This window comes from Acipenser ruthenus, chromosome 14, assembly GCF_902713425.1.
Source record: "Acipenser ruthenus chromosome 14, fAciRut3.2 maternal haplotype, whole genome shotgun sequence".
NCBI classification, from domain to species: Eukaryota; Metazoa; Chordata; class Actinopteri; order Acipenseriformes; family Acipenseridae; genus Acipenser; species Acipenser ruthenus.
This window is the reverse complement of record NC_081202.1, coordinates 35,345,102-35,357,832: the sequence shown is the minus strand read 5'-3', so window position 1 is coordinate 35,357,832 and position 12,731 is coordinate 35,345,102. Positions and strand designations below refer to the sequence as shown.

Below are 12,731 nucleotides of genomic sequence, written 5' to 3'. Positions count from 1 at the left end.
TTTCTTTGTATTTGCAGGCCATCCAGAAAACAATAGATATCTTTCATCAAAAGAACGAGACCTTCAAAATGGCCATAGCAAAGGAACCAGAGGAGCACCCTCTGGAAGTTTCAGTAAGTCTTCAGTTTCTGTCTGCTTTTCATTGCACAGGTTTAATAATAAACTTAATGCACCAAAAGTATAATTTCCTGATCAGGTATTTTACAGTGGAATGGAGAAGTATGGCAGAATGCATTGTGATACTGTATTGAACCTCTGTCTAATGAATAGCTACACCTTTAAGATCTAATATTTGATTTTAAGCCAATTTGCATATCTACACCCAAGTAGCGGATAGAGTACAAGGCTTGGTGTCCAGTTATGGGTAATCATTGAGGAGGTGAGCTAGTTAGCGGATCAATACTCGGTCATGCTGCAGACTATGCATTGTTTTCTTTATTTGTGTTCTCTCTGACTTTGTCATATTTGTGAAGTTGCACTGTGATCATCTTCTGTTTCTGATCAAAACCTACAAATAAAAGGGGACTTTTATTTTGCTTGCAAGAGTCTCACGGATGTATTATTTTCAACAGTGAAGCCTGCTCCCCGCATAAAGTTGCTTCTTGTAGATATGCAACTGGTTTTGCACTGACGGGTCAGCCCAATGGATTTGTGACTCTTGGTAACACATGTTAAACTACAGATTGAAATCAGCTGATGGCAAAGTGTTTTCTTCTCAGACTGCAGAGTTGGGGAAAAGGGCCCCGCGCTGGATACGAGACAACGAAGTGACCATGTGTATGAAGTGCAAGGAGCCCTTCAACGCACTGACCAGGAGGAGACATCACTGCAGAGCATGTGGATTCGTGAGTGCAGCGGCCCGCCAAGGGCCTTTACAAACGTTTTCCCATGTTTATGCTATGTATTTACCACAGCTTACCAGGTCTGTTAATATGCTTTATCATACCTCTCTGTGATTGACATTGCTTACCAGTGCTTTACCATGCTTTCACTGTGCTTCGTTTACTATGAGAAACTTTTATAAGAGTGTTGTCATTCAAATCCCATATCTCCGTTGCTCCCCATAGATGCTATGGGTGGAAGTTTGGATAGTCAGAAAGACCCTTCTTTGCCTCATGACTAGCTTGAAAAATGATAGTTCTGAAAACAATCATTTGGTCTTTGTCTATAACTCTCTTCTTTAGGTAGCATTGTAAATGTAGCTGGCTTCAACATTAATTATATGTTTGAAAACAGCAGTGTCTATTAGAACAGAAAAGATGCGAAAAAACATCTGTGTTATCAATGTATCGAAGTTTTTTCCTATAGAACCAGAATGTTACAAACGAGGTCGTTTAGCCCAGTTTCAGGTACAATACAACACAAAGGGTTTCCCTGTTTCAGATACAATACAATGCAAAGGGTTTCCCAGTTTCAGGTACAATACAACGCAAAGGGTTTCCCATTTTCAGATACAATACAACGCAAAGGGTTTCCCATTTTCAGATACAATACAACACAAAGGGTTTCCCTGTTTCAGATACAATACAATGCAAAGGGTTTCCCAGTTTCAGGTACAATACAACGCAAAGGGTTTCCCAGTTTCAGGTACAATACAACGCAAAGGGTTTCCCATTTTCAGATACAATACAACGCAAAGGGTTTCCCATTTTCAGATACAATACAACACAAAGGGTTTCCCTGTTTCAGATACAATACAACACAAAGGGTTTCCCTGTTTCAGGTACAATACAACACAAAGGGTTTCCCTGTTTCAGGTACAATACAACGCAAAGGGTTTCCCATTTTCAGATACAATACAACACAAAGGGTTTCCCTGTTTCAGGTACAATACAACACAAAGGGTTTCCCTGTTTCAGGTACAATACAACACAAAGGGTTTGTAGACAAGCATCAGGGGGTTGTTTCCTGTCACGGTGTGTCAAGTGCGAGGGGAGTGCTACATAAATTGAATGTCCAGACAGTATTAGTCTCCCAGTCTTCATGGGGTATTGGCCGTAACTTTAAATACACACAACAGTAGCCTAACCCTAAACCTAAGGTTCTTGGGGTATTATGGTCACGTGGTAGGAGTGATGAGGGTCAGTGAAGCACTACGTAAATTACTACACTCTGTGAGCTACGCTGTGGGAGCCTTCGTTCTGCAGATATTTACTGTTGGGCTCCGTGGCTACAGCCCCAGGCTCCTTACTCCTCCTCTACAAGACACAAAAAGACAACATGTAACAAACAAAGCAAACAGACACGACACCAAACTCCTCCCTGCAACCAGCCCGTTGCCATGGTTTATCCAATCGCTGCCTGACCCATATCTGATCACAATGGAGTTGTTTAGAGTACTTGCAGTTACGCACTTTCCCCAAGATGGCCGACTTCCAGTTTCCACCCATCATCGAGTCGACCCGTCTATGGGGAAGTGTACTACCAACCTGGAGTCCTTTCTGATCGGGAGGGAGATTTACAGCATCGATTCGTTCTCTCTGTCACACACAGGCATTACGATTAAGAGTTTTACATTCATCCTTGACTGTCTGTAGGTTTCTAGATCTTCCAGTGAGTACTGTACTGTGAAACCCAAAAAACCAAGACAGCAGTGCCTAGTTAGCCACAACTCATGCAAAGGGTGTTAAAGCAGTCTGAATTTTAGTCACTGTTAAAATGTGCAGTCAATTTTCAATTCTCGAAGTCCATATGTTTCATATGTTTCAATGCACAAAAATATTGCACACATAATTCCTTTCATATTTGATTTGTGTTCTTCAAAGGGTATAATTAAACCTAAAGCAGTGAAAAATGGCCTAAGGATGGAAACTAAGTGGGGTTCCGTAGATGTATTTTGACCTGCGTTGCTTTGTTTGGTTTCAGGTTGTGTGTTGGAAATGCTCAGACCACAAAGCTCCGTTGGAGTACGACAACAGTAAAATCAACAAGGTTTGCAAAGACTGCTACTTCATTTTAATGGGACGCTCCGACAGCGAGGAGAAAAATGACAGTAAGAAGAAAGGCATCTTGGAGGTATGAAGTAGGATTTAATATCGCTGCAGAACTCTGGAAAACACTCACTGCTAAGCTATTTAGGTTTTCAAAAACAGCCAGCTTAGATGCAAGAGCGATCTGGTTAGCAGTGATGGGAACGTGTGTGTGTGTGTGTGTGTGTGTGATTTCTACATAGAACAAGACCGTGTAGACATTGAGATTTTCAAGCCACTAGATCGCCTGGAATAAAACCATTGTAATGATATAAAATAATACATTAACTGATCCCACCTGCAACCTAAAGTGGTTTCTTTGTGGTATTAAGACCATTCGCATTGTTTTAGAAAATGTGCCTTTGCACTCAAAATAGGGCTTAAAAAAGTGTTAAAATACATCACGGATTATCCATACCACGTTCTGATTTAAATATTATCCTTTGGGTGTGTGTGAGGTGTTTAGTAGATACTGATGATAATAATAATAATAATAAAACATACACTTTTATAGCACCTTTTCATCACGAATGATCCCAAGGCAAATAATTTAATAAATAAAATAGTGTCATGTGTTTCAATGAGTTTCATTCATCAATAAATATATATATATACATACAAATTTAAAATATATATATTAAAAACTAAACTAAATAAATAACAGGCATGATTGTCATTTGTTCTGTAGATTGAGGCTGCTGAAGTCTCTGGAAACAGCATTATCTGTGGATTCCTGCAGTATTTAGAAAAGACAAAACCATGGCAGAAAGCTTGGTGCGTCATCCCCAGAAACGAAGGACTGGTTTTGTATTTATATGGCGCCCAACAGGTAAATCACTTCAAATCTTTAGTTTTGCAGTATTCTTATTGCATATCATGACATTCCATCATTCCATTCCACCCAGTCAGCTCATGGAGAAATCATTAAACAATGCAGTGTTGTCTAGAACAGTGATACATGCCGCTCTCCGTCATTCCATTCCACCCAGTCAGCTCATGGAGAAAGCATTAAACAATGCAGCGGTGTCTAGAACAGTGATACATGCCGCGCTCCGTCATTCCATTCCACCCAGTCAGCTCATGGAGAAAGCATTAAACAATGCAGTGTTGTCTAGAACGATACATGCCCCGCCTTCAACTTTCTACCTATTCCTACTTGCTGTTATCTCCATCCTATTTTCCAACTGGATCCTTTCTCTTACCTGTACAGTTTTATGTGTGAGGATGCAGTGTTCAGTGCTGTCTTAAAAGCATTAAAGGAATAGTTATTTAATAGTTTCCAAATTTTGTGCCTTTTTGCCTTTTTAATACATATCATGTGCATTCTGAATGATTCTCTTTTGTCTCTGCTTAATTGATAATGGTGAATCATACCAAAAACACAAAGTATCAGGGTCATGAAAATAATTGTTTCCAGTGGTGCCTCTGTGCAATGTGTGCCCATGATGGCATCTAGCATAACATGATGTATTGGTGGAGGAGCTTAAGTCAATACAAGCTACAGTACTTCTATTTTGTTCCATTTGTTAATTATTTATTTAATTACCTTTTATTTCCTATTCTGGACTAAGTAGTAAGGTAAAAGTCAAAAAAAAGAAATGATCATTCTCTCAACCTAATAACAAACACAGCAATGTGCCCGTTTGACTTCTGCAAACCACTCTCTCTCCCCGTCAGGATGTGAAAGCCCAGGCGACGATTCCTCTGCTGGGGTACACGGTGGAGGAGAGCCAGCGCAGCGGGGACCTGCCGCACAGTTTCAAACTGACCCAGTCCAAGTCTGTGCACAGCTTCTCAGCGGAGAGCGAGGAGCTCAAAAACAAGTGGCTGAAGGTCATCAAGCTGGCGGTGACGGGGGACTTCAATGAGCCCGAACCCAACGCAGACCTTGCAGCCTCACAGGACAGCCTGTCAGATAGTCTCTGAAACACACCGTCCTGTGAATGTGCATGGGCTTTCAATACAATCCACTGTCTGCTGTTTGCTCCCTAGGTAGATTTTTTTTTTTTTTTTCATATCCACCTCTATTCTCAACAATACAATCTGATCGAGTACTGATAGGATAATTAGTTATTTTAGTAGGTTTGTATATTTTAACACTAGGAATGAGAAGGAAAAAAAGAGCTGTTTGGATGGGCCAGCTTCTGGATGTGCACTAAGAATCACCATTGTAAAAACATCAACTGGGAACATTTGTCACTGCATTTGCGGTAATATGAAGAGATGACATCCTGAACACATTTCGGACATTTTCTTATTCACATAACTTGGTGCTTCAACTGGCGATTTGTGTCTCGTCTTATCTCAGTAATCTCCAAAAATGCACAAGCTTGCACAAGAACAAAGAAGACCTTCTACAGCAAATCAGTGGCGTTTCTTTGAACACTTCTTTCAAATCATCTGCAGTCTTTGTTTTATGCTGCAAGTCTGTTTTTTAAAAGCTTTTCTTGAAGCAAAGTAATTCTTGCAAGGATGTGACGCGACTCTGAAATGCAACTTACCTCCCGTGACATTCAGATTGGGGATTTTAAGCTTGGATGACCAGATCCTTGATTTATCCATCCATCAGTCTGACTATTGATATCTGCCTGTAGCCGTAGAGTGGATGTCTTCCTGACATTACATGAACATTATTAAAAGTATATTGCTTTACCCAGTCCTTAAGTTACTTTAAAACAGAATCTGCTTTAAAAGAACCACAATCCATCCACAAGTTAGGGAACAATTAATAAAATGAATTGATTTAGAAAAAGTACACTGGCTGTGCGGCATGTTATCCTTACTCTGTGTTGCCATAGATAGAAAAATGTTCACTTCTAAAATGATTTAAATAATGTAGCCAATGGAATTTATGAAGTGAGCAAAGGTAGCTGAAGACAGTGGGAGCCCACACTGGAGAGCGTACCCCAATCACACTCCTACAAAGGAACTGGATTGTAATAATGTTGAAGTGCTTTTCAATACTGTAACACCATTTTATTTGAACTAATTTATACCAGTGTGGAATCGCATATTAGCAAACCTTGCCAGTCTCCTTTTCTAAGTTAAGTTATTGATTATGTTTTTATACAGTAAAGAAATTAGAAATGGGCTACATTTTGAAATGTGACTGTATGGTTCTTGAACAAGTTTATGTGACCTTGTTTAAAAAAATATATAAATTCCAAATAAATTAATAAATGCCATATTTTTTTGTTGTTGTGGTTGGTTATTGTATTTTGTGGTGTTTTTCCATCTCATCAGTCCCAATGTAATTACAGTACTAATGATTTAAATATATGTATAGTTTATTTTGTCTTGCAATTCATTTAAGGCTGTTAATTACTGGGGAGTGTTTAAATAAATTTAAAAAAAATTAAGAAAAATAAACTTTGAATGTAAAATAATAGATTGTATATACATATATGGCCGTGATTTTCAGAATTATTTGAAAAATTACGCACTTTAAATTGTCGAAATTGACAAAATGTGTAAATAAACTGAAGTGATTGTCATTTTAGATGTTATTTTTTTCTTTATGATTACAGTTACACTACATGTATTATGTTATAGAGCAATTACACATATACACATATATTTATGTACATCACATGTCTGATTTTTACATATGCTGTTGGATGATTACAGTCAGAAACAGTGGAAAAAGTCTGACATGAAGAATGCCAGCTGAGAATGTTTCGTGTCCCAGGCTGCATTGTTCTGTTCTCAATGTTATTCACTTCTTCACATATATTCTTTAGTATTAGAATCAGGGTATAAGGAGGCTTCTGTATGTAGGTAAGTATGTAACATTAACACATGCAAAGTTCTTCAGAATCCATGCAGATATACTGCAGAGGTGCAAAAAAAAAAAGTCATTAGATACATCACAAATAAGTGTCTCATCTATCAGTCATTAAGTTCAATTACACAATAATAAGGGGAGTTGTGGAAATTGCACTGAAGCAGGCTGCATTACATCTGGAATGTGACATTTTTCTCTGCAGGCCTGTAACGGGGGCTTGTTACATGTGTGGGTCGTCACTGAACAATACTGAGGCAGACACAGAGCATTGGGTGTTGACACGCCGCACAGTTGCACAGATTTAATAACACACAAGTGCTAACATTAGGGTAACCAGCAAGTGGTAGCCTTAGTGTCACATTTTATAAAAGAACACAAAACAAATCTAAAAATAAAAGTTTGCCACACAAATGGAGAACGCCAATCTATCTAAAAGGAACGTCCTGCTCCAGGAACCTACCACTCTACGCAAACCCTCTCTATACAATGTTTGGGATCAACCTCCCATAAACTAACCTACTTCTGAGCTCCCCTGGAGTTCCGGCCTTCTCATGGTGATTCCTGCCTCTAAACATTGCCTCAGCTGGCCAATGCCTTCACGAGCACCGTCTTGCAGTTGAAGGGTTCCATAGTAGTTCATCCTGTGGAGCAAACGCTCTGCTGGGTTGTGGTCGTGTGCAGGGGTAGATACTCCCAGGGTTGGTGCTGGCTCCATTGTTTCAGCTCCCGGGTTGATATGAGTCAATCTCAGCGCCTATCTGTATGGCTGTGGCTGTGCAGTAGCCTCGAGCTGTGGCAGCCTCCCCAGGCATGCCCCCCCCCCCAGCCAATCAGGACCTCCCGATCAACTGGTCACCGGGCGAGCCTAGCTGCTCAATTAGTTGCTTAGCAACACGTCTCCTGTTGCGCGTCCCAGCTGCTTCCATCGAGAACCAGCGACAGGGTCTCCCTGTCACAAGGCCTCAAAAACCTCAAAACATTGTTACGTGTGCAAGCCTGCTGCACACATACTGATTTTTATACATTTTCTTATTTGTTTGGATGTTTCGTTTGTAACTGTTACTACTTCAGAATGCCTTGCTGGATTGATCTGAAATGTTTTAGAAAGGTGTGAGATTTTAAGTATTGTATTAATTGTGACCATTTTACAATTCTCTTATGGTAAGAAGGAATACATCCTTAATCTCACACTGCCAAAGGCACTGTCTGTCTGGGGAAACAGGATAAGATCTGGTTACTTTGAAGTTCAGAGTACCCTTTGAACGTGGGTGGAAGTTCCTGGTTTTCAAGGTGCTATTTCCCCTATATAGAGCGGATTTGGGCATAGGTGTTAAAAACACGATCACATCCGACATGCAGGTTCCCACTGGGTGTCGGGCTTCAGCTGGGGGAAGGAGGGGGGCTGGTTTTGCCTTCTATTTAAACCTATGTATTTCTGTACTCTTTATCCAAGCTGGCATTGAAGGTTTTTCAATCGATAGAGTGTCCTGTTTGGTGATTTGTTTGTGCAGTTCGCATGTGGTTTAGTTACTGTGTATCATTCCATTTCCTTTTTGTTCCGGAATTAAAACTGTTTTTATTGAAAATCACATCAAGAGGACTGAAATTATTATTTTTGAGAAATAAACTAACCTTTTATTATTACAAAGGTTTCCCCCAAAAATCAACCAACTATTAATACATGGCTTTTGTATAAGTATTGTAAATTATGTTTGCTCTTCCATTCAAGCCCAGCTCTTATCTCTGCACAAAGAAACCAGAAGCAGTATTTTTAGACGCATGCTACTGCACTGCAATCCCAATATTGTCAATGACTTCCCTACAGTACTGTGCAATCACTGAAGCAAATCCTCCAGTTACTTACTGTTTACAGATGTGCAAAATATCCCTTTATCATTATTTTAATTTTGTCAAAATTAATGACCGATTTTCTGCCGGTATGCATTTTTACAATTTGTAGCAACTTTTCTTTTTAAGCATATATATATATATATATATATTAAACAAAACATTCACCAAGTGTAATGTGGAAGACAACATGTACATTCAATAGCTTTTAGTCAATCAAAGATTGCATAATATTATATGACTGTTTAAAGCTGGTCAGAATAAACATGGGTGCATTTATCGAAGAGCACTTAAATGAACACTAAGCTGATTTCTGTTTGAAACACTGAACGCTTTATTTTTTTCCTTTTAGAAAAATTTTGCAAACTCTGCACCGTCACAGAAGCTTATTAAAATATGTCCTTTTGTTTGGGATGTTCATTGTGTTTTGTAATTGTAGAGAGAACTGGAACATATGCTCCAGCTAAAACCCAGAAGAAGGAGATGAAACGCATACAACTATGTAAAGCTGTTTTAATGTTTTATTTTGTATTTTATTTATTGAAATAGCTACTTTATACAGGTTTTAATAGCTGATAATAAAAATAAATTATACCACGGTATGGCGATACCCGTGGGATATTTAATGCTGTTAATGTCCAACCAGGAAATGCCCAGCCTGCAGGTCATTATTGCCGTTATAAACCATTTAAACTTTTAACAGCAATAACATTTTAACCTTTTTTTTCTTTTTCTATGTGTCCTGCAGTGCTCTTGTCCCGTGCTGCTGCAGCGGTTCTTCGACAGCATAATTCCGCCTGTGAACAGCGAAGGAAACAATTTCTTTCTCAACAAACACACCAAGCATAAAAAAATCTAAATAAAGTTCTGTTTTTAATTTACTTAAGACAGGGATAACATTTATACAAAAGACAGATGTGTTTCATCTGCTATTAGTAATGGGCAGCAGTGTGGAGTAGTGGTTAGGGCTCTGGACTCTTGACCGGAGGGTTGTGGGTTCAATCCCCAGTGGGAGACACTGCTGTTGTACCCTTGAGCAAGGTACTTTACCTAGATTGCTCCAGTAAAAACCCAACTGTATAAATGGGTAATTGTATGTAAAATAATGTGATATCTGTATAATGTAAAATAATGTATAATGTGATATCTTGTAACAATTGTAAGTCGCCCTGGATAAGGGCGTCTGCTAAGAAATAAATAATAATAATAATAATAACAGCAACCGTTTTAAATAGGTAAATATAACAAACTGACTCTATAACTAACAGTCTTATTAAACAAAGTTTATTCATTTCAAGTTGAATTGCAGGTTTCCTGTGAAAGTGCAGTTTTGAAACATAGCGGGTATGTTCGTGGCTGAGATTTCTGAGGGTGGTGCAAAGCATTGGGCTTCGGTTTTTGAATGTGCTTTTGCAGGTTTGCAGTTTGTTGGAAGGTTTGCTGCTGATTTTCAACTATTGATGGCTGGTGGACATCAATAATTGCAGGAGTTAAGACATTGGAAAGATGTGAAGACCATTCTTGTTTGTTAGACAGAGATGGAGCCCAGTATTTTGCTTTTATAGAGCACTCGTTTTTGTGACCTGTTACAGCCATTGTTTCATGGGTTTTGAGTCCAGTTTACTATGCAGTCAGTAAATTTTGTCATTTTTATGTTGTGGTTCTGACAGCTGACCGTTATTTTACTAGATGTTGTTTTTGGCGGATTGATCCCTTACTGTACTTTATTGGTGATGATTCTGTGGACATTCTGAGGGCATTTCCTGGCAGTTAATGCTGTCTGCAGCAACCAATCAGAAGACAGCATTCGGGTTCTACTCATCTTGACGGTTAACATACCGTCAAAATGTAATACCGTGACATCCCTATCAGATAAGTTGTGGAATAGTTTCCTTTGTGTAAGTTCCCGCTCCTAGGCACTGACTGCATTGACAGCCAGAGTTAAACTGACAGCACACCCCACTTTCTGCCAGAATCAGAGTGTTAGTAGTTGAAATGCATCACAGTATCACAGTACAGAAAATCACATTGCAATGCCCATTGTGTTTCACCTTTACCCTTTATAAACCGATCACAGCCTTTGACCAGTAGCACCACGCTCTTCATGGCCTTTTTTTTGGTTTTATAGCTTTAAATTTCTTCGGGCTCTTGGCTGCTTTCTTTGCTTTCTTGGAAGATTTCTTGGCCACGACTGGCTTTTTTGCTGCTGGCTTTTTGGGTTTCTTCGCAGAAACGCTGGTTGTTTTCTTGGCTTTCGGCGCTGCTTTTTTCTTGGCGGCTTTCTCCTTGGCTTCAGCTTGTTTTTTGTTGATCTTGAAGGACCCCGAAGCGCTGGTGCCCTTGGTCTGCAACAGTCTCCTTGCTTACCAGGCTCTTAATTGCAACCTTGCGCCGAGAGTTGTCTTCTCCACATCGTAACCATCGGCTGCTAGAGCCTTCTTCAGCAGGGCCCGGGAGACACTCCTTGGAGGCAGACACAGCCTTCATGATCAGCTCGGGCACGCTGGCTCCTGATTTCTTTGACTTGGGAGCGGCTGTCTTCTTCTTGGGAGCCTTGGCCGGAGTAGCGGAGGGTGCTGGTACAGTTTCTGTCATCTCGAGCGTGTAAATTAGATTAACCATCTATTGTCCTAGGTATGGTACAGTGCGTTCCCCTTTAGCCATCTCGCATTCCTTTAGATATGCTTGCTAGGCATTGTTATCTCAAGCCCATTTTGCTAACAGCTAAACTGAGGAGAACATTTCAAACCTTAACTTTGGAACCCCTGAAATACACTTTGCTTCAAACATAATTTCAATTACAGAACAATGAAAAGTATTATACATTTAGAAGTATTTTAATGGAAGTACAATTGGAAGTTAATGTTTAAAAAGTATTGATACATTGCAAATAAACTGCACTTACAATATGCATGTCCCATTCTGATCAAGGGCTTTTCTAAACCACTAAAAGACATCCTCAGCATCAGGTATTAAGCCTGAAATCAAGCTGAACTTTTACCAAAACTAACACAAACAGCTGTGCAAAATTATAAAATCACACGGCAAACCGTTTCACACATTCTGGAAAGAAAAGATGCCCACAGAAACAATACAGAGAAAACCTGAATGCCAGCAGAAAGCGCCTGAATCCTGCATGCAGGTACAGTACCAACAAGTGGACGTCTTTCGATGAGAATCGTTGATACCCCTTTTCTGTCACACAATGGCCCTTCTAAAGCATATGCTGTGCTTGGAAGGCAGCGAGCGAAAATAATGAAGGTGGGATTGAGTGGTCATGTCCTGTCATGTGATCCCTTTGTTACCAAATCCTGTCTCATCACAGTTATAAATTCCCTGCACATTGCATTTGATGAGCAGGTCTTCATACATTTTGAAGAAGCTTTCTATAACTTCTGGGGTTCCAGCGTGGACTCTTGATCTTTCAAGGTGGTCTGGCATTGAAGAAATTTCAGGGTGGCTCTTCCTGAAGCGTGACCACAAATTGTCACTCAGACCCTTCTCTACATTCACAAGGGTTTGTCTTCCACTTGCCTGAATTATATTTAAGGCCAGGCATTTTATGACTTGACGTGTGAGTGGAAAGCCATGGTCTGCCATCCATCAGAGGTGACAGATTAGTGCTGCCTCATCAGAGGTGGTGAGAGCACTGTTAGTGTGCTGCTTGTTGCAGTACTTCAGCTTTTTGTAGTCCTGCAGAGTAGTGTGGGGAATACTAGATTTCTTTGCTACAGAACACTAACTTCCTCCTGCCTTTATCTCTTCTACTGCTTTCTCTGTCTCTTCTCTTGTATTTTGTTTCTTTTTCTTTGCTACAGCTGTCATTCTTGACCCTGTCGGCATTTCACCTAAAAAAATTAATAAACAAAAATCACTAAGATGACTTACTTTATATAACATCTTGAGAGTTTCAAAAACTAAACTCAAAATGCTAATTGTACATTGTTACAGCAGGTAAGTTTTGTAGCTGTGCAGTTATGAGAAACACAAATCACAAAGATATAACTTATGTAACTTAAGTAACCTTAGTCAAACAAAATGAACTTACAAGTTTAAGAGATAATGTACATTAAAAATGCCGTGGTACAGTATTCATTGTTTTACAGTAACTATCCAGCACACTGTTAAAT

The 12,731-nt window shown here is 39.5% G+C and overlaps 1 protein-coding gene across 5 annotated transcripts in view; it reads left to right on the top strand.

The window, feature by feature from the left end:
• The window catches only part of LOC117973509 (FYVE, RhoGEF and PH domain-containing protein 4-like), a 122,633-nt gene extending 116,165 nt beyond the window's left edge, over positions 1-6,468 (top strand). For all 5 annotated transcript variants that reach the window (XM_058986459.1, XM_058986455.1, XM_058986456.1 and 2 more), the window contains 5 exons: positions 18-113; positions 720-845; positions 2,866-3,015; positions 3,658-3,798; positions 4,647-6,468. In XM_058986459.1, coding sequence (XP_058842442.1) covers positions 18-113; positions 720-845; positions 2,866-3,015; positions 3,658-3,798; positions 4,647-4,895 — 762 coding nt within the window. In that variant the 3' untranslated portion in view covers positions 4,896-6,468. The remainder of the gene's footprint in view (positions 1-17; positions 114-719; positions 846-2,865; positions 3,016-3,657; positions 3,799-4,646) is intronic.
• Positions 6,469-12,731: the final 6,263 nt, after the last annotated feature.